Raw genomic sequence first — 26,968 nt, 5'->3', positions numbered from 1 at the left:
TCCTTCCTGGGGGCCGGCCGTTCCTTGCCTGCCCCTTTAACACAGTGACTGTCCAATACTGGCGATGGTGGGTGGAACGACAGAACATCTCAGGGTGCATCTGGTCTGGCCAGGGTGGGGCAGACTGGGGTGGGAGCACCATGTGGATCTGGAGAGATATTCCCATCACATAGGTTCTCCGGCCCGCCCCCCACCCCCACCCCACCAGCCTGGGCCTCCTCATTGCCCCACCCCTATCAGCAGCAGCCATCAATCCAGGAAGTACAGGTAAAGGACTGATGGCGTCTCAAGGGCTCAGTTATTGCTGTGGCCTGCTGAGTTACATAACTCCTATTTATTATCAGCCTTGGACGAAGTTTCTATTGAAGTAACTCACTAAGCTGACTGTGAGATCCCTTTAGCCTTGCTGCTCAGAGGCGACCGGGCAGGCATTCCTCAGAAACTTCAAAGGCCAGAAATTGAGAGTGAGTGCTTCAATCCTCTTCTTTCACCAAGATCAACTCCCACACGACCCAGCCATGGTCCCGCTCTGGGCTTCCTGCTCTCCAGGTTGGGTCCCGGGGCTGTGGGCTGCCTTTGCGCGGCGGGAGAAAAGGCTGGCTGTCCTGGTGAACAGGAGAACCTGGGCACTGATCAGCAGACTGGGAGCTGGAGCTGGAGTCAGAGTAGACACCGTCCCAAGACCACCTGCCTCGTCGCGCCTCCAGGCACAGCCACGACACATCACCATTCCACGGCCACTTCCCTCGGCTGCGGCGCATGGCTGCGGAGCCCTGAGGACTGGCAAAGGGTAGCAAAAAGTAGGTGACGGGAGACAGACCCCATTCAAACGAAGCTCTTCTGATTTGAGAGCCCCGGTGGTGGTAATTGGACTACACCCTGGAACCAGCTACTGGGGCTGTCACTCCTCAGTGGGGACTGTTTACCACGGGCACAGCCCCTCCTCCGGCCAGGAGCTCTGGAGCCATAATGATTGTGCGCTGGGCATCCACCCACAAGGCCGGCAGTTTGAAACCACCAGCCACTCCCATAGGGCCAGGGACAGGGTCAACTCAACGGCAGTTTTGCTTTGTTTAAGGCTTGTTTTGTGGATCACGTGAGGATTTATTATGGGGGAAATGCTTTTTAAAATGTGCAATGTTAAGCAAACAGAAGTGAGCCATGATAACGAAAGCTCTATGGCTCGTTTACATGAAAAACAATTCTAGATGAGACTTGCCACTAAACGGACCCTGCGAGTTTTTCACGGAGCAGTGAAGTTCAAAGCCGCCAACATCCCCCCCATCTGTGAACCAGAGGGTGTGGGTGAGGCTGCCGGCGGGCCACATGTGCAGGTTAAAACCCAGCGCCCAATGTATGAAGCTTTGTGCTCCTGGGAAACATGCTGTGAACGCAGCTGGGCTGCTCCCCAGTTCCTCCCCCACAGCCGTCCCTGTGGGAGGAGCAGCACGCTCTGGGCACACTCGGCCGCCTGCAGGCAGCTGCTCCAGGGTGCCCGGCCACACTGCCCTCTCCTGGCCCCACGGAGAACTGCAGCATCGAAGCCAGGGTCCCGTGCCAGAGACAAGCGCTATCTGGGGGGGCAGGGGGTGGGAGGAGTGGGCTGGGGGCTCCCTTGTCCGGTTCTCCTTGAGGTCTCTGAATCTTAACACCCTTTGTCCGTGGCGGGAGCAGAGGTGCTGAACTACCCGGTGTCTTTAAAACGTCCAGTCCCACCCACCACATGCCTGGCTGGATGTTTACCAAGTAAGCTTTCCCGTGCTTCATGGGGATTGGGCAACTTCGGACCTGCAAGCAGGTCTAGTTCTGTTCTGATACAAACCACGTCACAGCACCGAGGGAGGCAGACCTAGCACGAACGTGGTAAAACACCACCGAGAGAACGAAGGCCCCGTGGTGTTCCGATGGGACCGCTCCCTCTAAAGTTCCGTACGACCCTTACTAAATACCTGGGCCCAGGCCCTGCAGGTGTCAGCAGGTCTGGGGCACTTCGAACAACACGCCATCTTCTCTGCCGACCGCTGGTGACGCTGTCTGGTAAAGCGCTGGACTGCTGAAGAACAGGTTGGCGGTTCAGACCCACCAGCTGCTTGGAGGGAGCAAGTTGAGGCTGTCTGCTCCCATGAAGATTAGAGCCTTGGAAACCCTACAACTCTCTGAGTCGTAGCTGACTGCATGGTGCTGGGTACATGCCAACCTACAAGGCATCCACCTCAGCAACCGGCAGCAACGTGGGTCAGGAACGTCTGGCAGCTCCCTCTGGAGGCATTGCTGCAGCGATTTTAGAGTCATCTGGTGACATTTTCTTTAGGCGCCGCGTTAGTGCTGCTCGGTAATTTCCACATTCTGTTGACTCACTTCTCAGTTGGCCGAAGAGCTGTCTTCCAAATTTCTTGGTGTCGACCAGAGTGCTCCCTGTGTTGTGTCCATTTCTCGAGGGGTCTCCTGCGCTGTCCCCTAGCTCCTGGGACGGTCTTTCGTCAGGGCCTTCCGTCTGCTCAGCCCTGGCACGCTCTGCTTTCAGCCAAGCTCCATCAGCCATCAACAATGCGCGCTTGGACCTGGCTGAGCGCCGAGCGGGCTCCCTGCCAGTGTACTGCTACAACCGTTTCTGCGTGGCACAAATACAGAAGTCCCGCATTCTGTGGGCCAGGTAGTTGTCTCCCAAATTTGTAGGCAGGGGTAAGTGAGCCTGGGTTTCTTTTGCCAGTGCCTCGGTGCAGCGTGGACTTGATCAGATGCCACCTCCAGAAATGGCTGGACGCCAACTGCTTCTTTTTGGCAGAGTGACTCTGCGTATTCCTTCCATCCTCGTTTTGACGCTTCCTGCGTCAGTCAGTAGTTTGCCCACAGAATCCTTGAGTATTGAAACTTGAATATTTTTCTTCAGTTCATTCAGTTTGAGGAATGCCAAGTGTTTTCTTTCTTTTCGCTTTTCTTACTCAGATCTGCACATGCACTACAGCCGTCTTCTTGAGCTGCCTTCTGAAATCTTCTCTTCAGCTCAGCGTTTCTCAACCTTTCTCATGCCCAGACCCTTTCAAACAGTTCCTCATGGGGTGGTGACCCCCAACCATCAAATTATTTGCGTTGCTACTTCATCACTGTCATTTTGCTACTGTGATGAATCATCTGTAAGTATCTGATAGGCAGGGTGAGTTTTCATTGTTATAAATTGAACATAATTAAAGCATAGTGATTCGTCACAAAAACATTATGTCATTATATATTGTGAAATATTTATTTCTAATGACAAATGAAGGAAATGTTGTCTGGAAGCACGGTGTAGCATGGGTCAGTCTTCAAGCCGGGTGCTCGTAGGTGGGCGTATCTGCATGTGGGCGGACCCTCCTGGAGGCGGATAGAGGAGCGGTATCTCCATTCCTAAGACCATCAGAAATATGTGTTTTCTGATGGTCTTAGGCGACCCGTGAAAGGATTGTTCGACTCCCAAGGGAGTCTCGACCCACAGGTTGAGAACAGATGGTCTAGCGCATCTACGTTTCTTTCATGTATTTTAGCTACTCTGCCCTCGAGCATGTTTCAGGGTCTCTTCTGACATCCATTTCGGTCTTTCCCTTGCATCGAATGAGCTTTTGCTTTCTTCAGGTCTGACTTCCTTGTAACTAGTCTGGTCTTTGATCATTAGTGTTCAATGCATCAACTCTGTTCCTGAGGTGGTGTCTACATTTAGGTGGGAGATACCCAAGGCTGTGCCCGGGCTCCTGTGAGCTTGTTTTCATTTACTTCAGCTTCAACTTGCATGTGAGCAATCAATGTCTGCTGGCCTCTGGCCTTGTTCTGGCTAATGAGATTGAGTTTCTCCATCGTCTCTTTCCACAGATGTGGTCAATCTGATCCCCATGTATTCCACCCTATCAGGTCCATGTGTATGGTCACCAGTTGTTGTTGGAAAAGTGTGTTTCTGCTAAGTCACTGGTTTTGCAAAATCCTATCATCAATCTCTGGTGTCACTTACAACCCCAAGGCCCTATTTTCCAACAAACGATACTCTTGGTTTCCAACTTTTGGAATTTCAATTGAGATAATGATCTAATATTTAAGGCATTCTAAGAAGCCCCCCACTAAACCCCCCAACTATAAAACCTTGATAGAGCTTTTCCAACAACATGGCAGCTGCTAAAAATGACGTCCATGCTGTGTTCTGGCAGCCAGGATCTTCACTCCTACCCTGGATGCGAGGGGCTGAGGTTGGTCAGGGCAGAGCTGGGGAGCTTCATCACTGTGCTTCATGGAGGTTTGGAAGGCAGTTCTAGCACTGGGCAGGACGACGGGGATGGTCTTCTAGTTGCAGGTGAGGAGAGCACTCCTGCCCAACCCCCACAGCAAAGCCCCAGTGGATGTCTCCAGTCCTCCACTGCAGCCCTTGCTTAGTCTGGAGGCGGGCTAGATCAGGAAGCTGACTGAACGAGGTGCTAAAGGATTAATCAGCTTCCAAAACAATGACAAGGCAGGCCCCAGAAGGCAAAGGGGGCAATTAGGGTAATGTCCTGTAAAGTCTAGGAGTGAGTCAGGCTATTAATTATATTCTAGAGTATCTACCTCTAGAATATGGCGGTGGCAGTGGCTTTATCTAGTGAACTATTCTATTATGATGCCAGTCTGGCTACCTGTCCCATCGTCCCTCTCTGATTCCTTCCTGTGCTGTAAACAATGGACTCCAAATTAGACTAAACGTCACCGCTCTTACGACGGATCCACAGGGTGCTACCACACAACTGGTTTTATAATCAGCATCCTTTGCGAGTCCCTCCCAAGCAAGTGGACCCCGAATACGCACACTGTATTTATTACCAAAGCCTCACTGAGTCGTGCGCAAATGGTACGCCTCGGTGTCACGTGTGGGCTGTGACTCAGAGCTTCCCCATTTGTCTCACGGGAACATGGGAGCCAAGCAGACAGTGTTCTTCATGAATATTCCACCTCCACTGGCCTTTGGCCAGAGTCCTGGCCAGCAGACGTGACCTGGTTGAAGGGGGAGATTATTTGACTTTCAAAGGAACCAAGTTGAGGACCCCTGGGTGAAAGGCAAGAACAAAACAACACACACTCAGCCTCATACATGTTTCATATACATATTTATATATATTTCATGTACAAAGTTACATTCCGAACCCCAGGGATTCCATAATAGAAATAAATACTGAGATAGCTACATTGCTAACTGAGCTTTCTGCTCATAGAAAGGAATGAAGTCTCAGCCTCTAAGAGACAGCAAGTGGGACACTAGTACCCATCCCCCCCTCCCCCGGATTAAAGAGGCAAGTAAAATTCAAGATAAAAATGTCTAGGACAAAAAAACAAATTCAGAACAGAAATGGTTAAAATATATTCGGAGACTAGGAATTATTTGACAAAATTAATAATAGAAACTTATTTTTTAAGAAAAAGAAGAGACATTTAGTATTACAATATAGCAATAACCCTGTTAGAAAAGCATTTATGGTTTCCGCATTTCACTTTCTCGCCTCCTAGTCTTCCCCGCGACAAACTGGGTCCCTCGCTCAACATGACCCCTGAGAAGAGTCCTGACGCTGACCGAGTCCTTGGCAAGCACCTAATACTCACGAGGAAACACAGACTTACGTCTACGACATTCCCGAGTCCCGCCTCTTTGTTCAGCCCCTGGTGAGCACGGGGAGGCATGTGTTTTGTTACTAAGGCAGCCTATATTCAAGGATCTGTTCTCAAAGATGGGAAGGCCTTTCCAGGAAATGACTGCAACTGTTTCTGGGCAAGCACACTGACTCTGAAAACTTGTGTGGTTCCTATTTTGTGCTCAAAATGTTGGAGTCTCTCCACAAGTGGTCACTCTCAAGAGATTCCTTCCTATTTGAAAGATTTCGATCCACAGGAGGAAGGGAAAACACTCTCCACTCTGAGTTCATAGAGCATAACCTCTTTTTGCCCCGGTGCCTCTTCTTCCCATAGGAGAGGCCAGCTCCGGGGACTCCAGCCTCTTCTCTGTCCTCCCCAGCATGCTGGTAGTAAAAGCTAACATTTTGGCATCTTCTCCCAAAGGCTACCACTTGACTAAAGTGAACAATACGAAGGTATAGGGCTGTTCTTGGCGGTGAGGGTGAAGGAAGAATGAAGCAGGAAGAATGAAAGATTTAGTTGAAATGAAAAGCACAGTACATTCTCATCCTCTCCGATCCCTGAAATGACTCAACAGGGCCACAGGCCACCTGCTGTCTTTAGATCACTCAGAAGCACACACGCACGGCCACTGAGTCGATGCAGACTCACAGGGCCCCACAGGACAGGGGAACTGTCCCCGGGGGTCCCTCGGCAGTAACTTCACAGGAGGTAGCAGGTCCGACCTACACCCATCTACGTAAAGCCAGCACATGCGGAAAGAGCAGCGACGGGCAGCGTACACTGTCGCCGTGCGCGCCTGGTCCCCAGGACAGTCGTCAGGAAAACAGCACAAGACAGGTGGCCTGCCTCTGGGGAGTTTACGCCAAGAGTGAAATTCCCAAGCACTTTGGTGTCTCTCTTGTGAACTTGTCCGTTTCCAGAGATGGTTAATCGTGTCTTTTTTAAAGTGCTCCCCAAACGGCCTCTGATTTCATATAACTGAAGGTGCCGCACACAGCTGTGGGAGGCCCGGGAGCAGCATCACCCAGCAGCAGCGTCAGCAAAGAAGTCTCTTCACACCTTTGACCTGGAGCCGTTGTCTTCCAGCCACCCAAGCGGGCACGATGTGACTGTGCACTCAATGCGCTTACACATACAAGGCCTTCTGCGGCCCAGTGAATCTCATGCATTTTGCAAATCTTGCCTAAGCATCTATGTGGATGAGTCACTGATGTGCTTTTTACAAAGATCTTTGCAAGGGAAAAACAAACAACCCAAAACCGGGGTACTTAAAAACACTTAGATAATCTAAAATTTACCGTATATATTCGTGCATATGCCAAATTTCTCAGCACATGTTTAATGCAGTGTCTGTGGTAAAATTAGGCGCCTTGGCTGATATTTGGGTCGGCTTATCCTCGAGTACATACGGTACATTTATGTTCTTTTTTCCTAAGTACTCATTCTGATGATTAAGGGAAAAATAAAAATAAAATACACCCACTGCCTGCAGAGCCAATCCCGACTCAGAGCGACGTGTAGCCCAGAGAAGTGCTCCCTGGGCTTCCTGGACCGCCTTCTCTCCTGAAGCTGCTGGCCGCAAGGCCTCGACCTTCTCCCCAGGAGCACAGCTGGTAGGTTGGAACTGCCAACGTTTCGGATAGCAGTCCAGCACTAAACCAGGGCACGGGCAAGATGAGCTTTGCTTTATAGGATTATATTAAAAAAATAGTGCTTACATTTATATTTAGTGTTTCTTATAGTGATGGATAACAAATGGCAAACCGTACGTGTCAAACGTGAGAGGGAAAACACTGCAGCATTGTGTTTTAAAAAAACGTATTAAACAAGGAAGTCAGCCGACGCGCACGTCTCCTCTACCTGAACACGGGCACTGTGGGTAAAAACGCCATGCCCGTCCTTCCTCGATGGCGGCCGGGCTGTGCTTGTCGCCCTGGCTAGTCTTCCCTTCCAAGATGGCATTCCAGCCGCAGACGGGCCCCAACGTGGGACTGTTATTGACTGACATCCAAAACACCCGCACTGGCTGCTCTGTCTCTTCAAACGAAGCAGAAAACGCCCTTTCTCATCTGAGCCCTCGGCCAGCTGTCTCGGCCATCCACCACCAAACCACCAAGAGCGGGGCGCAGGGTCGATGGCGCACAGGTGCGCTTTCACCTGGAAACTTAGCCAACTTCCTCCATCGAGGAACACAAAACACAGTTAAAAAAAAATCCTCCCTACGCTGCAGAGACTCTTTAAGGGCTTGTCAACAGTCAACTCTCCAGACACATCAGTATGAAAATGAGACTAGTCTCCCACAAGGGGGAGGGGAGAAACAAAGTTCAGAATGTTCAGAGAAGCAGGCCTCATAGACTTGAGAGCGCCAGTAAGTCAGAAACAGGGAGCTTTTATTTAAATAATGTAGTCTTAATTTCTTCGATATAAAACCCCCCAAATCTGATGAAAACAAAGTTTTATATACCATATAAACAAGATTTTTCAGATTTGAAAGTAAACGCATTTACAGTCAGCTTTTAGCTCTCGAGACATCTGATAAATCCTGATATTCCAACCTGATCTTAGTCTGCGTCAGTTTCATAACACACTGGGGAAAACTCTGCGATAGTACTGAACGGTACAGTTTAAATGATCAAGTGTTTCCCGTTAATCCCATCATTAGTGACAGTTAAAAAGCGACCCCATCAACCGAGTGCGCGAGAGGCACTCACCGGTGACTGCTTTGCGCTCCACCGGCTTGCAGAGCGCGCATGCGCTTCCGCGCGTTCCGAATACACCGAAGCTGCCGGTGACGCTGGTGCAGTGAAGAGCGAGCTCCCGCACGGTGCCGGCAGGGCGGATTTTGTCATGTAGTTAGCAGGGAAAAATGCTCACACGTGTGGTGGTGAAACGTATTTCACAGAAGGAGCATTAGATCAGGGGAGGGGAAAATACACCATGCAGGAGAGGCGGCGCCCCACATCCGTCTGCTGCCCCGGGACTCACTCGCTGCCACAGAGCACTTGCCACACAATCAGGTGGCTCCTTTCTGCTTTGGCAACCGAAGGTTCGAGGGGGAGGTCCTCTCCAAGAAGCTCTGATTCTCCACCTTCGTCACCTGGTGGATGGACAGGGAGACTCGTTAGGTGGCGCATGGGAAGCACAGGCTGATGAAGTCCATCAGGCTCAGTTCAGTGCTCATGGCTGGCCCACGAGCGTGATGCACAGAACTTACCTGACTGCCGTGCATGTCCAGCCTGTACTCAGAGTAAACCCAGCATTTAACAAAACATGTCATGGCTTGGCATGCTCCCCGAAGTTGCCGCCTAACTTGTAGACAGACAGCACGGGGGTCCCACGTCCCTGCGCACACGTGCTGGAGTCGCCGTGAACGGTGTGTTGTTGTGTACCTCCCTGTTAGTGGGAGAGACTGCAGCACAAACTTCACGCTACCTTTCTCAGAGTCACTTGCAGATGTTCAGGGCACTGGACCTCCGTGACTACGGACTTGGCTCAGAGTCCTAACTGTCAAAGTGCGTCCACCGCACTACTCTGGAAGCGTGCCCGCAGATGGCTGCACACTGATGGTAACAGGAACGGATGCCAAGAAGGCACAGCTGTCCAGCCCTGGGCTCCTCCAGAGGCGCTGTCTCTGCCAGTGTATGTCAGGCTACGGACCGAGAACGTTCAGAACGCGACCGGAGCAAGCACAGGGACGAAACCACTCAGTACATCAACTAAACCCACCACGCTCCTGCTTTGTGCAGGAGTGAAGGATTCCCGTCACGATAACTGATACAGGCACGTACAACTCCAAATTCTCTCTCTGCGGTCCAAGATAGCAGATGACCAGCGAACACTCAGTGTTTCGTCCAGTGGTTTTCCAGCGTGGAACAGGTAGAGGTGAAGAAATGATGGGCTAGAAGCCCTTCTGAGAAGAGCTAAGTGGAACCAATGAGGTCTTCAGCAAAGACCCTGGCTCCGGAGGCCCGTGCTCCTTGCCAGCCCCAAGCTTGTCTTCTCCTTGTTGGGACCTGGAGCGCTGGTTCGGAGGTTCCGGTAAGGTTGGTCCTCCTCCATCCATCAGGGAAGGTCGCCCTCTGCAACGGATCCTTCGGCTACAGGAGGGAGGCGAGTGGAGCAGCTTGGAGATCAACAACAATGACGTGTGTGGCAGCTGGGTCACCCACACGTCCTGAGCTGGCTTACGCTGGCACAGCCCCGTGACAACTCGTGGAGGAAGACGGATTCTTGAACAGAGCCTTCAAAGGGGCAGCGACCTGCCACTGCTCTCCCGGAATGCTCTCCGAGGCCCCACCTCAATTTCAGCTGGACAAACATTGATTCTGCTGACTGGAAACAGCGGTAGAGAAAACACCCCAAGTATTTGCCAAGCTCTGAGGCCCAAGCTCCCCCTCAGCTCCCCACTAGTGCTCTGTCCCCAACCATCGCAGACTGTGGAGAGAGACGCGCGCTCAGGGGCTCAGGACTCAGGCCTGTGATGGCTCGAAGGTATAAATGTGGTTCCCACCTCTACACACCCTCTCTCGGTGGTGATAATGACCAATCACTTGGCTGACACTCTTTGAGTAGGTTTGTTTTCAAGATTCTATTTATATAAAAAAATTACCCTGCTCCTAGCGTCTGTGTCCTAGATTTTAAGATAAACCAGAGAGCTATGGGGATGTAAGGATGTTTCTCACCGCTAAAAAATTACTGTAATGAAAAACGAGAAACAAAGAAATGGAATTTTAAAAAAAGCACCTGCACTATTAAAAATAGCCTATGTGTAAAGACATGTCTGTTTTTCAGGCTGGGTTAACGAGAGATGCTGCCAGGACCCATTAAGCAATTCCGTGCTGCCTTCAGCAGCCACAGTGGAAGGAATTTTCTGTGGAAATGGAAGAACCACACGGAGATTTTCATCAGCGTGCTCCTCAGCTTGGTGCCAACTGCCACACTGCATTCCAGACAAATGGAATCTCTGCTGTCTCTTTCTAGAAAGGAATTCTGCCCATAGGTGGAGATTTAACGTGCATTGAAATGACCCCATTCCTCCTGGCACCATCAGAATCCACTTCGTAACCCCGCTCTTAAAAGTGTGTCAGTAAGTCCTTTGGAGCCAACGTTCCAGGCTCCCCTAACCACGTGAGCACGCTCTCTTAATTATGTGACCTGAAAGTCCACCTTCGAGTCTGACACAAGCCAGGCCTAAAAGAAGCATTTTGTCAGTAATCTCTATTATGAGATTGTTGAGAGGCATTTAGTACCTTGGTTCGGAACTCTGTAACCCACTGGGACTTTGGTAGACCAGGGACCCCTTCCTTTATTTATAGCGAACACAGCAGGCGTGTCTACCTGGTGCTTTGCAGTCTGCAAAGCAACACTTGGCCACAGGAATCAAGTCTCCTGAGTTTCTTCATCTCTCCAGATCCCTTCCTAAAGCAGACGGTAGGGGGCTATCCGGGCACCTCCTTGCAGGCACTGCTGCTCCCCAATTTCATGTCCCCGACTATTCCCGCATGCCAACATGCCGCAGGCCCAAGTCCCACCCTCCACATACATGAAATCCTACGAAGAGCTTCCCCAACTTACTTGGAATACTGCCTCTTTTCAGGAAAAAATAACCCACCACTCAGTAAGCCCCAGGCAATGTAAATGTACACGCTCTCCTAAGCCAAGACCAAGGCACCTTGGGTCCTTCCGTGCCCTCGCGGGGGCTGTACCAGAAGCACTGACCCAGAGACACCCCCACCCGCCGTCAGAGTCCAGCGTCCACACCCGAGTCCCCACCTCACTTGGGTACTAGTCGTGCTGATTAAGGCTGGGTTCACCCTAGGTCACTTCCTTTTAGTTCTAAATTTCTTATCAAGTCCCGTTGCCTTACTCATGATTCATTTCTCCAGTTCCACTCTTCCAGCCCCTCCCCGCCCCTCTTCAGGTGTATACACGCTTCAATCCCAAACTCCAGCCATTTAGAAAGAGCTGCTCTCCAATTAACATAGTTTCACATCTCTAAGCCTTTGCGCGCAAGGCCTCCTGTGATACAGTCCTTTACTTGTTGGGCTGCTAACTTCAAGGTCAGCGGTTTAAACTCCCAGCCTCTCCGAGAGACACAGGTAAGTCTTTCTACTCCCTCAGAGCTAGCCTCAGAAACCTAAAGGGGCCGTTCTACTCTACCCTACATGACAGCGAGCTAGAAGCTAGCCATTCTCTATCCATGGAATGCTAACCCCCAGCCTAACCCTTTAGAATACCCTATCTGAAGGAGAATCACTTCATTTCCTGACTTTCTACCCTTAGGCAGAACTGACCACTCCCCAGAAGAGCATCCAAACCCCTTCTATTTGCTAGCATGCCTGCATCTCTGCGCTGTTCCACTGCTGAGCTCCTGGAAAGAGGCTTCGCCCGGTTCGGCCTGGCACTTTAAACTTTGGTGTGCACAAACAACTGATGAAAGGGAAGAAACGGACAAAGGATAGCTGTGGTGACACCACTACTTTAGAAAGTACTTTTATCTCCCTTTTGCAGCTGAAGAAACAGGTTTTGAGAGGCTGAATGACTGGCCCTGGCCTTCGGACGCTAAACTTTATGCTCTTTACAAATATCCCTCAGCACACGACCACACCTCGCTATGTCCTAATGCATTTTTAAACAAGTACATGTGGCGTCAAAAACTCTGCGAAGTCCATTCCCGGGACCCTGTTAGGACTTGGTCAGTAGAGGGGTTTTCCCCATGTGCCCAGGGCCCAGCCGGGTTCCACAGGCGGCGGCAGCCACAAGGACTCACCCATTCGGAAGTCAATGTAGCCCTCTCCTCCACTGATGACCAGCATAGATTTCAGGGGGGTTTGGCTGCCAGGCTCCTGTGCCGATGGCCCTGCCTTCTCAGCTGCCACATCGGTGCCACTACTGCCACTTTGTGGGCTGGTGACTTGACCTATAGTATACACGGGGACAGAAGTAAATGCCACTTATCACACAGGTGGGTGCTGGGAGATTATCTCTACCCCCCCACCCCCCCAATAGTGCCAGGGAAGGTAGGTGGCAGTCCCATCGGCATACTGGAAGTTCTTGGATGACTAGAAAACACTCATCTGTGGGTCAGAGAGTCAAATTTGAAAATCAACTACCTTGATTTTCCATCAAAGCGGGAATATGTTCAACACTCAGCATGAGATAGAAAGGGCTTCAAGATGTGCATGGGAAGTGGGGTCTAGGGCAGGGGACGGGCTTTCCCCAGAGCGTATGTGCACTACATGTGCAGGAGGCAGAGAATCCGTCTTCAAGTGAAGCCTGAGGACTCTGATCTATTGATAACTAATAGTGACATTGATTTTAAATCAATGACTTTCTTCGCATCCTTCAGAAAAGGACACCTTATTCTTTAATTTAGTTGATGCAAATAAAAGTACCACTTGGTCTGAAGTTTAAGTTCAAGAATGAAAAGACTGAAGAAGACACTTAAATGTCATGGACACCATCCTCTCTGGAGTCAAACTCCACAGAGCCACCTCCAGGAGACCGCGGGGCACAGCAAGGTGACACAGTGCACTGGGCCAAAGTGAGGGACCCCGAGAGTGGAAGTTCATTATGATTTATCGCCACAGTGTGTCACTCAGACATTCCTCAATTATACGCTGAATGCACCAAGCCTGCCAAGACAGGCCAGAGTGCTCTCTGGTGCGAGGCCAGCTGCCATAAGGGTTCAACACCGCCCCCCCCGCCCCCCTTACCACTCGGTCACTCTGTTTCCCTTTCAGGGCACAAGGAACCCCTCTGCAAGTTTACCTAGCAGGCCCTCACTCGGAAGGGCCACTGCAAGACGGCCTTTCACAAACCCAAACCTGCTGCCATCAAGTTGGTTCTTAGTCACAGTGACCAGATGGAGGGTGAACGAGCCCGTAATGTTGACCAGAGCAGAGTCTCATCTTCCTCCTGCAGAGCAGCTGGTGGGTTTGAATCTGACCTTGGACTTAGCGTAGTTGTCCAACACCTACTGCTTTCAATTGTGTGTGTGTTGTGTGTGTTGTTGGGGGGATGGGGTGGCATGGCATGAGGCTGTAAAGAGTCTCATCAAGAATGAATAAAATGGAGGACAAGTACTCAGACATTAGAATGTCACGGGCAGATAAATAAACTACAGACTACATATGCTGTGCAGGTCATTTAAATTAAGTTCAAAACCAAAAAGTGCTAGTTATAGGGGCATTTTTATTTCTTGAAGAAAGAAAAGAAAAACACAGCTAGCAGAGTTTCACCTGTGGGTCCTGGGTGACTGGTGACGGGGCTCCCTGGAGCAGCCCCTGTGCGACACTGAGCTACATTGATCGCTGGCTCTCGGGAACGCCGCTGAGAAACCGAGGCCCTTCGCTGTGCAAGGCCAGACCCGGGACCTTCTAACTACTCCGCGAACTTGGGCCCTGCTTACATGTCGGCGGCATGGTTTAGAATTCTCAATGGACAGAACATGTCCCGTGGCCTTCACCACGGGGCGGGCTCTAGCCCCAAGCATTTTCGTCTGTGTCCACAACAAACGCGGTGGGCAGCGCAGATGGCCACCCCTCAGGAAATGGGGACACACGCCTCGGGGCGAGCGACTTCCGCAGGGCAGGGCACAGTCCCCTTCTTTTCTTGCTGTGACAAGACAATCCCAGGGCTTCCAAAAGTAAACTAGGCTTTTACAAGATCATCAAGGGCTGGGGAAGAGACGCCCAAAGGCCTCCATTTGAAGTAGTGCCATCCGTCCTGTCAGCCCGACTCATCCCTCCATCACCGGACTTGCTTCCCTGACGGTCCGGTACTCGGCAGAGCCTAGGCAACTGTGTAGGGGAAGCAGGGAGGGCCGAGCCCAGACTCACCTGGGACTGCCACAAAGAACTTCACGGCGTCCCGGTGCCCATGGAAGCAGAGCTGGGCGTGAGCCATGGAGCAGTAGGGGATGAACGTGCCCGGCGTCACTTTCTCGCTGTTCTCATCGCCGTACACTCGGATGACGCTCCCAGGACGATGGCCGGGGGCTCCGGAGCTTTTGTTTGCTGCGACAGAAAAACCAAATGGCCACTGTTTCCCCTGAGCGACCACAGCGGTGTCAGAGGTTACTGGTTAATCCTTATAGTATTATCTACAAGCTACAGGCAGTTGAGAAACATAAAATAAAGGGCGGCAATGCCAGTCAAGACAAAGCTGGAGAAGAGAGATCTAGCATGCTAGTTATACTTTAAGTTCCTCAGTAAATGGAGCAGGGGATTTTGCCAGTCTAGCAAGAACAAAGGTTGCTTTTGTAAACACGTCAATTAGATTTTTACACCTCGTTTCGGTGAACCCCCACTCTGGAGAAGTGACCAACGACAGGTCAAAGGATCCCAGCGCGGTGTGCCCTCCTCTGACAGCTGTTCTTGCTGCTGCTGGTTGCCGGGGAGTCGATTCTGAGCTCTGAGCTCTCTCCGTGGCGAAGGGCCAGTGGGCTCACCCTCACGAGCCCTTCCCAGGGAGGGTGATGCGGCAGTCTGCTGTGGCAAAGAGCACGGCCTGGCACACCCACGGGCACCACTCTGCCTTACAGAGTTGCCCTCATTGGAATCGGCTTGACGGCAACCGGTGAAGTGGAAAAGTCGTGCTGACAGAAATCCAGCCGCCACTAGTAGAGCCGTTTTATAGACACCAGCCTGACGGTGGTGCTGAGCTGTTTTAGAAGGACCAGACTCACAAAACATCCCCTTTCCACGGGCCAGTAAGTGAATGAAGGAAACATGATCCATAACAAGAGTCAACAATGGAGATTAACGACAGTTGTAAGAAATGCTTCATGTTTTTACTGAAAGGAAAGGTCTGAAGAAGGTTCAGCTGCAACAAAAGAGAACACAGAGACTAAGCTGCTGAGCAGTTGGTGGCCATGTAACAAACACTGAAATAAAAACAAAAGCCGCCGGGATGCGATGCAGTGACTGCAAGTGGATGACATTTAGGAACATTCAAGAAGGGTTTCTAGAAGTGGGAACAGCCTCACAGTGGCCATTAGGAGCCAGGAAGGAGAGTTTGGTGAGGATCTGCACTTACCCCTCAGCCCCAGTAAACGTCCCTGGTGGAGGATTACGGCTACAGTGAGAGAGGAGGAAAGGGGACATGGAGGGGGCGTGACCCGGAGGAGAATCACTATGAGCCACCACTCTCAGCCTGCTAGCTGGCAACCTGGTGCTCAAAGCACCCAACTTAATTCCCAGCATCCCCCCCTTGGCATCGCAGCAAGCACCACATCAAGTTCTGGACAAAGCCTCTCCCAGGACCTCTGATGACAAAGGACACCCTGCCTCGCCACAACTTTGCTTTTCTTCATTGTGAAACCACTTCGGTGGGTCTCAGCAAAGCACACTGGGAATATGAGACATTTCTTCAATGCAAACTTCCCCCTCTTTGTCCCTTACAAAGTTCCCGTTACAGTAACCACGCTGCAATGGAACACCCTCTTAGGAAACACTGAAATGAATTCTGGGGTCCCCGGCTCTCTTGAGATCTAAGATGTTGTGGGAACATGAGACGATTTACAAATAACTGCAAGAAAGGCAGTTGGTATTAAGAACGTGGGTTCCTTAAAGGCTCCCTCGTGACTGGTCTTTTGATGCCCGTCTCTTCCTTGTCCCCTGAAAACTGGGTAGGAGATTATGAGTTGTGTGCTTATTAACTTATGTTTCTGGACTTGTTTTCAAACCATTCTCTGTCCATGAATTTTGAAACACAAGACACCATTTCTTTATGGATGATCGATGTAATATGAGCAACATACAATGACCATTTTGTTCCAACAACAACAAATCACATTCCTTTCCAAGAGGTCACCGAAGGCTTGTCTCCAATACAAGGAAGGCTTGTGGGCCTCCTGAAAGACTTCTCCCACAATTTCATTTTATTTTTAAACCTCCAATAAAGTCAAACAGATACTGTAAACTGCCTGCGGGAAGGTGTGAAAAAACTTGGGTGAATGTTGGAGGCTATCTAACATTTCAGAAAGACATCCGAGAAAAACAGGCTCTGTTTTTTATTTCAATGAGATGGAACTGTGATTCCCGAATTGAGAAAACAGGATTCTCTCACAATGAAAACGTTTTCATTATGCATATTGGTCCCGACATATGGACAGTGTTATTCTCTGAGAATTTGTACAAGGGAGCTTCAAAAAGTTCCTGGTAAAACTCCATTCTCAGGGGGAGGGAGGGGAAAACAGAGGAGCTGATATTAAGGACTCAACAGAAAATAATGATGGAAACATATGCACACATGCTTGATACGATTGATGTATGAGTTGTTGTAAGAGTTTCATGAGCCCCCAATAAAATGATCTTTTAATAATAAAAAAGAAGTTCATTCTCTTAATTCCACGTTTCCAAGAATTTTCTGAAGACCGCTCTTACATTTCATAGGAAGAATGAGGGAACACAAGTTCCCTCTTTGGCACCAGCTTGACCTTCTGAGTGACCCTCAATTTGCCGGAGCCTAAACCACGTCCTATCTGGACTCGGGACACGAAGAGTCCCTACGAGCCACCCAAACGGAACACTTACTTTCAGTCAGCGGGATGGAGATGATGACACCATTTCCTGTCCCCACCCACAAACGGTTGCAAGACACCATAAGAGCTGTGATCCTCACGAATGAGAAGCCCAGTTTTCCAGTACCTAAACGGGGAGTGAGAGGGGGGGAGAACAGAACATTTTCCTTAGAACCAGAGCACATCATGACATTCCAGACGCCAAGTCCATTCAGGTAGCAGAAGTAACACAACAGGAAGGGACCGTGACCCGAGGGAGCTGGACGTTTTCTGGAAATGCTCATCCAAGCAGGCCACCTCTGGTTTAGCTTCACCGTCATCTATCTCATAATGCAGGGTCAAGACAAAGAGGAAATTCTAGAAGAGGTTGGCATCATATTCTCAGTCAGGAGCAAGGTACCGTTGGTCAGGATATATAACACAGGATTTGAATTAGGGAGCTGAAACACCAAAGCAAAACATCATCCCCCAGAAAGAAAAAAGTTTGCTAGTTTAGAAAATCAAGCATCCTTTGGTTTTGTGTGCCGAGAAAGCTCTAGTTTGTCTGGAAAGTCTTTGTACAGCTAGCACAGCGAGCCCCTTGTTTGCACGCTTAGTTTCTATAGTGCGGCTCAGGCGGTGGGCTGCCAGCCCTCCTGGAGGGCAGGTCAAGGCTTCCTCCTGACATGGAGTCGCAGGCTCAGAAACCCGCGGGGCGGGCCTCCACTGTCCTCCAGAGGGGCTAGTGTCGGGTTCTGTTTGTTCACAACGGATCTTATTTTCTGGAATTTGAGAAGCAAAATGATTAAACAGATTATTTCTGAAGTGAGTAATTCAGATGACCAGCATTACTTACTGACAAAGTCTAATGACAAGAACTGAGGGCAGGATCACAGGATCACAGCGTGAGGAGCCGTCTCACTGGAGACCTTGGCCTGTGGTCGGTTTGTGTTTGTATTATGTCCAGGCCTGCTTCTCGGGAGAGGATGCATAGCTCCCATCTCTCCTTTACTGGGGGAGAAAGCCCCAGTGTCGGTGGCACTGGATGAGGGCTGAAGGCACAGCAGACCCAACACAAGAGGCGCTCCTGCCCTTCATGGGCCATCAGGTCGTGGGGGTGGGGCGAGGAAGGGCCCATAAACAAGCACCACCGAATACTCAGGAACTTCAACAATGCTGAGTCCACAAAGAAAAAGTATGACAGATCTTAAATCACCCTGGGAGATCAGGCAAGGTCTCCTGGATGTGGCATGTAGGCTGTGACCTGACAGGTAAGTGGAAAGGGACTAAGAAGAATTCCTCAGACAGAACATACACTGCACATGAAAGGGCCCTGAGGTCAGAGGTACCTGTTGGGGGTGGGTGTTAGTGTGAGTAAAAGAAGGTGAGTCAGGAGAGTGGCTGTGACCACATACAGTCTTCTGGTCAAGTGACAAAGCATGACCCTCCCTGGGGTGGGAACCAAAGTGCCCAGGAGAGGTGAGTACTGGCACACTATGCAGAGAACGGCTGGAGAGGAAATGGGGACCAGTGACCCCAGGGCATTTGTGGCGAGCCACGGGCCAGGAGGAGGTGCAGGCCTAGGGTGACGACAGCAGTAGAGATGATTTGAGGTGTGTTCGTAGGTGGATTTGACGGTTCCTGAACTACATAAGGAGTGAAAAAGGATCCAGATGCCTGTCAAGGATCACAGGATGGCTGTGCACCTGCCCGAGCACTGCAAGGCGAATCCACTCTCCACGATCTCCCCAGCCAGTGTAGACCACTGAAAAACAAAGCCTCCCCTGGGATGGGCAAACAAAGAAGCACTTTGGAAGCTTACCTAACATTTTGCTTACATAAGGCTCAATGTCCACATCCTGCAGGTGTTGGTAAGTGTGTGCATGATAGAGGCGGAGTGTGGAATCCAACCGGATGGAGACCCACACGCCGTCACCCACCCATGCAAGCTGCCGCACTTGGCTCTCCTTCCTGGGGTGGGCATCAAACGATTTCTAGGAAAGATTTTTCAATCACAAAGTTACACTTGTTATGTAACAGTGCCTGCTCAGAAACTAGACTCATTTGCATAACATTTAGCAGACCATGTATTAGTGGGGGAAGCACACGGTTTCCTAATTGCTTTCATCCTAGAATGAAAACCCAAGGACCAAAGGATGCTGCACTTCAGCACTGCCCGGATGTCAACTTAGGAAGGCACCACTGGCAGCGGGGGATGGCGCCGGAATGCAGGATTCTGTGTCTTTCCAGAGCAAGTCAGGGACTGCGAGCCCATGTCTGACTACTCAAAAAGGAGACCCCGGCCATCTACCTGTGTGCACTTCCTCTCTTTCTCTCCCTGTCTGTCTTGCGTGTATGCATGAGAAGAAAAAACAGAGCTGAAAAATAAGCAACACTTTGGAAAGAAGAGGGATGGAGGGGAGGGGGGGGTGCACACAACAACTTTCCCCTTAAGAATCTCCTGCTGTGGGCTTGCTGTTACTTTTAAACGCAAAAATTCATGCTCGAAGTTGCAGCCAAAAGATTTGGAAGAAAACAAAGCCGAGAGGCTCTTGTTTTTACAACAAATCCCCGCTGCAATGCTGACACATACACGGACTTGCCTGGCGACACTACGTGTGAGGGATGACTGGGAAATCCTCCTCTAACCAACTGACATATCAAACGAAACATATCAAGAACCCCGTAGGCTTCTGCGTACATAAACCCGAGCATCCTCCTTCCCCTTTAAAACAAAGACCCACTCACTTCCCCACCCTCGTGGTCCAAAGTGGGGAGAGAGGTGAAGGGAAGAAGCAATGTGACGAAGTGGTTCTGAAACACGCCGGTTCCAGAAACCCTCTCTAAAGAGACTCAACACAGAAGGTGAGTTTACTTGCCTCTATTTTCATGGCCTTTGGCTGGACCACGTAGATTTTATTCCGGTAGCCACACCAGACTTTGTCATGCACCACCGTCATGCAGCGGATGGAATGGTGAGGCCGCCCAAGGTCTAAGAGGTGGTAGTTTGACAAATCCCACTGCCCATCTTTGAAATGAGAAGGTATGAGTTAGTGCATGCCACCTTTTATTCAAGCGTGACACAAGAAACATTTTATTTGAATATGTTTACTGAGACAGCACCCCACCCCAAAGCCATGTATTAAGTATTTCTTTGATTTGCAAAACTGGATTCTTATTTCCTAAGTTGCGGTGGTCAGGTCATCTGACCCAAACCTCAAAGGTTGTGGGGCTCAACTCTCACCTAGCACCTGCTCTTCACCTTTAAAACGGGCAATCAACTCTGACATGACACCATCTATTTGCATTAGCAATTTTCAAATCAGATTGGATTTATGGTTAGTTTTGAGATAATTGCTCTCATTCATTTACATTCTTGCATAATTGCTTGGGTAATAGCCGAGGACAACTCACTGTTAACACTTTAGGAATTGCATAGACTATATTTTTTGTGACACAAGAAAAACCAATAAAAGGCTGGCTTTGCTTTGAGAGTGGTGGGTCCCGTTTCCGAGAGCGGCTGCTCCCTGTCTGAAGAGCTGTAACTCTGAAATGCAGTCTCCAAATCGAGGCACACTCCATCCTTCCATGCATAATTGCTCACGGAGGTCTAGTTTTACCCAACAGAGACACAAAGAGTAAATCCAACCCCACTTCTTCGCTCCAGTCCCACGTCTTCTCTTTTCCAAAACAAGCAACCTTGGCATGTGTCTGGGACAAAGCACCCTTCATTCTAATGCACTGTGTCAATGTCCATTTCATAAGTTGTCTATGCAGCAGAATAGAGCAGGATTGTCGCCATGGTTTTTGCGAGGCTAGCAATGCTCACGGGCACCCACGGAGATGGCAGCCAATCTTCAGGTAATGCTCACCCCTTTGCTCTTCTTCACCCAAACACTGGGTTTCGCACCCGCCCCTTCCTCAGTGCACCACGGACTCTGCCAGTAGGGTTTATAGTTCTCCTTCATCGAGGCGCTCCCTTCCCAGCTGAGTGACCAGAAAAGCTCTGGGCGTCCGTTTCCTCACCCACGTGGTGAGAGCCGCGCACAGATTGTCTGTGAACGGCCTCACGTGGGTTCGATGACACAGGGCTATGAACCAGGAAAGTTCTCGGAACCACGGAAGGCATCTAAGTAGCATCTACCCACATTTCTCCAAACCTAGAAAAACCTTGCTAGAATCCAGTAGCTCTATGTTTTCCTAAGATTTCCCTAGTCTACTTGACTTTGGTTGACACATAGCAAAGAGTTATGAAGTCACGTGCTAAGTTGTCTTAATTCTGTCAAGGCCTGTTTTCTGACACAAGCACTCCTTTGTCTGTAGATGGTAAACAATGGCTTGAACGGAGCAGAACACAGGTGGGAGGGCTACAAGCAAATCATTCAAGTACCTAATGAAAAATTCTTTTCCTCATGGAAGTAGGTATGCAGGTTATTTTTTAAAGCACGAGAAAAAAACCCCTCACCAAATTTCTCCTAATGGAATACAAATGAAAACCAAACGCCTCTAACACATTATGTAAGAATGCCATGAAATGTGAAACTACTTATTTATTATGGTAAATATACTTCCACTGAGTTAAGGTGGTTATTGTATGTCTCCCAGCAGGTATCCAATGACTAATGTCATACATGGAAAATACTCAATCAAAACCTTTATTTTTTTCTCCTTAAGAAGGATAGGGCAGAGGCTGTACACTGGTACATATGAGGGCTGGAGGCACAAGGAATCCAGGGTGGATGATACCTTCAGGACCAAGGGTGTGAGGGGCGATGCTGGGAGAGTGGAGGGTGAGTGGGTTGGAAAGGGGGAATTGATTACAAGGATCCACATGTGACCTCCTCCCTGGGAGAGGGACGGCAGAGAAGGGGGGAAGGGAGACTCCGGACAGGGCAAGATATGACAAAATAACGATGTATAAATTACCAAGGGCACATGAGGGAGTGGGGAGCGGGGAGGGAGGGGGAAAAAAAAAGAGGACCTGATGCAAAGGGCTTAAGTGGAGAGCAAATGCTTTGAGAATGATTGGGGCAGGGAATGCATGGATGTGCTTTATACAATTGATGTATGTATATGTATGGATTGTGATAAGAGTTGTATGAGTCCCTAATAAAATGTAAAAAAAGAAAAGAGGAGAAAAAAAATGATTAGGGCAAAGACTGTACAGATGTGCTTTATACAATTGATGTATGTATATGTATGAACTGTGATAAGAGTTGTATGAGCCCCTAACAAATTGTTAAAAAAATTTTTTTTAAAAAAGTATTTCTTTAAAACATAAGAAGCCAATCTGCTTGAAATGTTTTTCAAAGCAACACATTAATGCACGTAGCTATCCAAAGCCACTCACCGACACCTCTGTGAAAGATTGCAAGGGTGCCATCAGCCAGTGCCACCAACACAATGCCTTTCACGTGCCTGCAAAAGAGGGAGGGGCTTTAGCACGCTCCACTCAGGAGTCCAGACGGCACCACCACACGATGCTGAACCAAGCCACAGATGCTCAGAGGGCAAGTCTACAATGAGCTCAGGAGGCACATGCACACACGGCCGCCTCCACCGAGAAAGCCTGGCCATGAGACGTGGCCAGCTGAGCCCTAGTGGCCCAGGGGCTCCACTCCCCACTGGGCTGCTCAGCTCCGGCGTAGGACGAGGCTAGATTGCTACTCTCGTAGAGGGCTACTCTGAGTCCGAATGGACTCCGTGGCAATGAGCTTGGTGTTGGGAAATGAATAAATAGTATGGGTGGTGACCAGTAGTTTACAGTGCGGCTCTTCCTCCCATGCTGGCGTGTGACACAAAGCCCACAGGCAGGGACAGACACACACCTCAAGGTGCAATGCGTCTGCACACTTTGTGGCAAACTGACTCGATAGTCAGTGTAGAGAAAAAGATGAGTAGATCCCTGCTCATCAAAGTATAACGACTATCTTAAACAAAGGTCAGCAAGAGATTTGTTTTCTCCTGGAACGCACAGTCTGATGAGGGATCAATCTGGCAATCTTCCCTGACTTAAAATATTCTCTTACTTTCTATTTATAGAGCTTCACTCTCCCTCAATGTTCTCTCGTTCCAAAAAAGTTAAAAACAACATCACGACAGTGATAAGCTTAAAAATGAGCTGATATCAAATCTCTATATTTAAAAACAAGAACTTCCACGCTCACACTCACACAATACTGAGAATGGAGTCCTTCAGCTTGATGGAGTGCAGGCATTTCCTCCAGTGGGCGACTGAAGAGTGGACATACAAACTGCAAGAACAAAGGCAGACAGAACAAAGGTGAGGTCGCCCGTGCCCTCGCGCTGCTTCTCTGCAGCTCAGAAGGCAACACGAGCGGCACACGGACTGGAGGAGAGGATGCCCCCGCTTGTGCACGAGAGTCAGAAGACAGAGATGGGAGCAGGGCTAGGCCTGAGGGACAGGAACAAGTTGCCGAAGCAAACTGAAACAGATGGAGATGAAAACCCAGAACCAGTGTCATGAATAGCCAGCCCAGCTCAGCGGCCCCACACTTCAGAGCTCTTGGCTAAAACACCGTTTTTGAATTACTTTACCGCTCTACAACTACAACGTTTTCATGATAGAATTATTTAGATCATGAGTGGCCTTCGGGTCAAGGAGTCAAGAATAATTTCTACATTTATAAATGGGGAAATCAAAATGAGTCTATTACATGGCATGTAGGATTGATTAAGAAATCCACTTTTCAGAGTCCACAGGTGCTACGCACCCAACAATGGCGTGCGTCGTGATGGCCGGCAGAGCCTCTCGTGTTTGTTCTCTGGCCCATCACAGAAAAAGGTTCCCATCCCCTCCTTTCACAGATCCAGTGGAAAAGACCCCCTGATGACCTTGCCCACCTGAGGAAAGAACCCGTCGGACTCAGCATGACCACAGAGTAAACACCCTGGGTGCACCATGGGTATATTCACCCCTAACTTCAGAGCAACCTGGTGACACAGAGGTTAAAGCACCCCATTGTTAACTGCAGGGCCACCAGTTCAAACTCCCTAACTACTCCAAGGAGAAACCGCGGCAGTCTGCTTTCATCAGGACGACAGCCTTGGAAACCCCAAGGACAGCTCTGCCGTGTCTGACAATCATCAGAACTAACCTCGTGGCAACCGCTCTGGCTTGGGGGTTTGGTCCGACTTTCTGAACAATTCTACGAAAAGTTATGTGTGGGAGTGGGTCTGCCTGCAGCCCACTATATGGTCTGTTCCCTTAACTCTGGGAAGCCTGCCCATCCTCTAGCCTACGTAAATTCTGTCATCAATATTTCTCTTTCTCTGCACTATTCAGTCTCTTCTATTTCTAAATCACCCAGATTTTGAAGTTTTCTTTACCTGCTCTTACAAGACTATTACATAAAAGGAACACTCTGGGACCAAGAAGCCCACGGTTTAGCACTCAGAAGCAAGACAAGTCCACTCTGCGGGACATGAAACGTCTGTACTAAACTGTACTTTTGCTTTGCTGTTTTGTTTGTTTTTTGCTTTGTTTTAAAATGTACCACATCTTACCGAGACTTCAGATTTCAAAAGCCAATGCCCAAGACTAAAGATATCCTAATGTTAAAACTGTTGGCACTTACCAGCCGTTCTGGGCCCCAAGCCACATGGTTGGTAAGAGGCTGCTCATTTTCTGGGCTTCCTCTCTCACCAGGTCTTGCTCACTGGGCAATACTGATACTTGATCTTTATACACATCTGAGTCACTACTAGGAAAAGCGAAGCAAAGGGAAAAAAACATGAGTATGATTATCACAGTTTTCAGGAAACAGCCGTTTCTGCATTTTAGTAGAGTTAAAAAATTAATTAAACGCTAAAATTAATCTCCGGAAAGCTCACCTTAAATTCTACGGAAATATAGGCAAACCTGTAAGAGCCAGAGCCTGTGTAAGGCAAAACTAGTGCGTGTCAGAAAATGAAAACATTTCCCTAAACCAAACGATGGCCGCGTGCCCTGACTGCACGCGCCCTGTGAAAGGCGGCAAACATGGCTGTGCCATCGGACACACGGGACAGACGGACAGACAGGGCAGGCAGGGCAGGGGGGGCCTGCGCACACTACCGTACAGCTCTCGCTGCAGCTGGTTTGACCTTCCGGAGAGTGTTGTAGGGAGAAGACAAAGGAGGGAAGAATGGTTTGCTTTAAAATGACAAACAAAAAAGGGGGTTGTGCACAGAGAATTGTCTACAATCAGTTAACAACCAGAAACAGGGTAATGTTTTATAATATACACCTTCCCCGCCCCCCAAGCCCTCATTCTACACACGCATAAGTGCGCGTTTGATAAAAACACAGAAGTGGTCTCTAATTTCAAAACAGACACCAGCCCATAAAACAGACACCACACACACACACGGACACCACACAAAGACACAAAATAGACACCGCCCACAAATTCCAAGTTTGCCGTATTCCTAAATTAGCAATGAAACATTAACCAGCTTTTGACTGATGCGTCAACTCAGAAGAAGAAAATTACACTGGCATCGGGGCCTGGTTTGGGGAGGTCCCTCTGCTTCCCACGGGCAGGGAAGAAAAGGAAACAAGTCAGAGGAGAGGCCGTGAAAAGAAGTGCCCGAAAGGAGTCATCTTCTAATCAAATCTTTGTATGAAAACAAAATGTCAAAGGTCAGCCGACTCTATGCGGAGCACTTAAACGAAGGCCAACGTTACTGAAAGCGAGTGTGGAGGAAGAGCCGGGCATTGATTTCGACGACACAGTTATTTACAGAAGGGAAGCGGGCAAGAATACCCGAGGATAGCCGTTAAGCAGGCTCGTTAAGTGGAGGCGGGGAAGGAACAAGGAGGGAAGCGGTCAGAAGAGGAGGAAGGGGCAGGAGCGGACACACTGGGAAGAGGCAGTCTCATCAAGTCGGCCACGACAGAGCCACGGGGGGATTGTTGTTCTCTGCGTGTGACGACTCTGGCTCCTTTCATCTCGTTTCCTGTGTTCTTGACCACTTGCGTACCTCGACTGATACACGGGGGAGAGGTCTTCTGGCATTTGAACTCCCAAAGGATCGGTAAAGACATGCTCCGTGTACACGCCCGTTTGGGAGATGTCCACGGCATCATCCGCTGACCCTCCATTGCCTTCTGTGGCTTCAGTTGCTTCTTCCGCTGTTGGAACATTTTCATCAACCTCACTATTTTCTGCTTCCGTTTCTACAGAATAAATAAAACATGCTAACTATTCTGCACCCCCGTCTTGCTCCTCCAGCAGCCCCCAACTCAACCCCCTGCCTATCAAATTCCACGCCACCTGGCCTCCACCTTATATCACGAAATTGGGAATTCTTGATTTTATTTAATAGTCTTTACAGTTCCTCTCAAGGTCTCTCATTCTTATTAAGAGAAGGTCTAAACTAAGCCAGAGAGGAGGCATCTGGGAAGCCTCGGCCTATCTTCCAAAGGCCTGACAGGAGAACAGATATACCTGGTGGTTTCTCCATCACTGGGGAAGCCCCGTTGGCAGTCGGTGAGGTGGCAGCTCCTGTCACACCTTCTGCAGTACAACCAACCACCGTGATCCCTCCCAACAGGCTGTCGGTCTCTGCTGAGCTAGTGCTTGTCATGCTTCCACACAAAGACGCTTTGTCTACTTGGCCGGACTCTGAGCTCTCTTCGCCTGCAGGATAGTCCGTTTCTCGTGCTCCTGAAAAAGAGGGGAAATCATCTTTAAATCTACAAATAAATACTTATAAATAAAGAGCATTTCTGCTATAAAAGCAACTCTAAAAAAACAGTTTGAAATGCAAGTGTGTAAGTGAAAACGTGCTGCCCTGGGGTAGGTTTTTTTTTTTTTTAATGAAAACCCTCATGGGGAA

The 26,968-nt window shown here is 49.4% G+C and overlaps 1 protein-coding gene across 6 annotated transcripts in view; it reads right to left on the bottom strand.

The window, feature by feature from the left end:
• Nucleotides 1-5,082: 5,082 nt before the first annotated feature.
• The window catches only part of SPAG9 (sperm associated antigen 9), a 143,769-nt gene continuing 121,883 nt past the window's right edge, over nt 5,083-26,968 (bottom strand). For 2 of the 6 annotated variants that reach the window (XM_075561594.1, XM_075561598.1), the window contains 12 exons: nt 26,578-26,796; nt 26,111-26,306; nt 24,724-24,849; nt 23,299-23,379; nt 22,476-22,543; nt 20,005-20,153; nt 18,948-19,119; nt 17,160-17,273; nt 15,661-15,699; nt 14,463-14,639; nt 12,392-12,541; nt 5,083-8,719 (listed from right to left, as the gene is read on the bottom strand). In XM_075561594.1, the coding sequence (XP_075417709.1) occupies nt 8,604-8,719; nt 12,392-12,541; nt 14,463-14,639; nt 15,661-15,699; nt 17,160-17,273; nt 18,948-19,119; nt 20,005-20,153; nt 22,476-22,543; nt 23,299-23,379; nt 24,724-24,849; nt 26,111-26,306; nt 26,578-26,796 (1,607 nt within the window). In that variant the 3' untranslated portion in view covers nt 5,083-8,603. The remainder of the gene's footprint in view (nt 8,720-12,391; nt 12,542-14,462; nt 14,640-15,660; nt 15,700-17,159; nt 17,274-18,947; nt 19,120-20,004; nt 20,154-22,475; nt 22,544-23,298; nt 23,380-24,723; nt 24,850-26,110; nt 26,307-26,577; nt 26,797-26,968) is intronic. The other 4 variants (XM_075561596.1, XM_075561599.1, XM_075561595.1 and 1 more) reach the window with 3 other exon arrangements.

The sequence above is a fragment of the Tenrec ecaudatus genome, chromosome 10 (assembly GCF_050624435.1).
Source record: "Tenrec ecaudatus isolate mTenEca1 chromosome 10, mTenEca1.hap1, whole genome shotgun sequence".
In the NCBI taxonomy this organism is placed as follows: Eukaryota; Metazoa; Chordata; class Mammalia; order Afrosoricida; family Tenrecidae; genus Tenrec; species Tenrec ecaudatus.
Note: the sequence above shows the minus strand (reverse complement) of the source record. Positions and strands in the feature narration are given on the sequence as shown.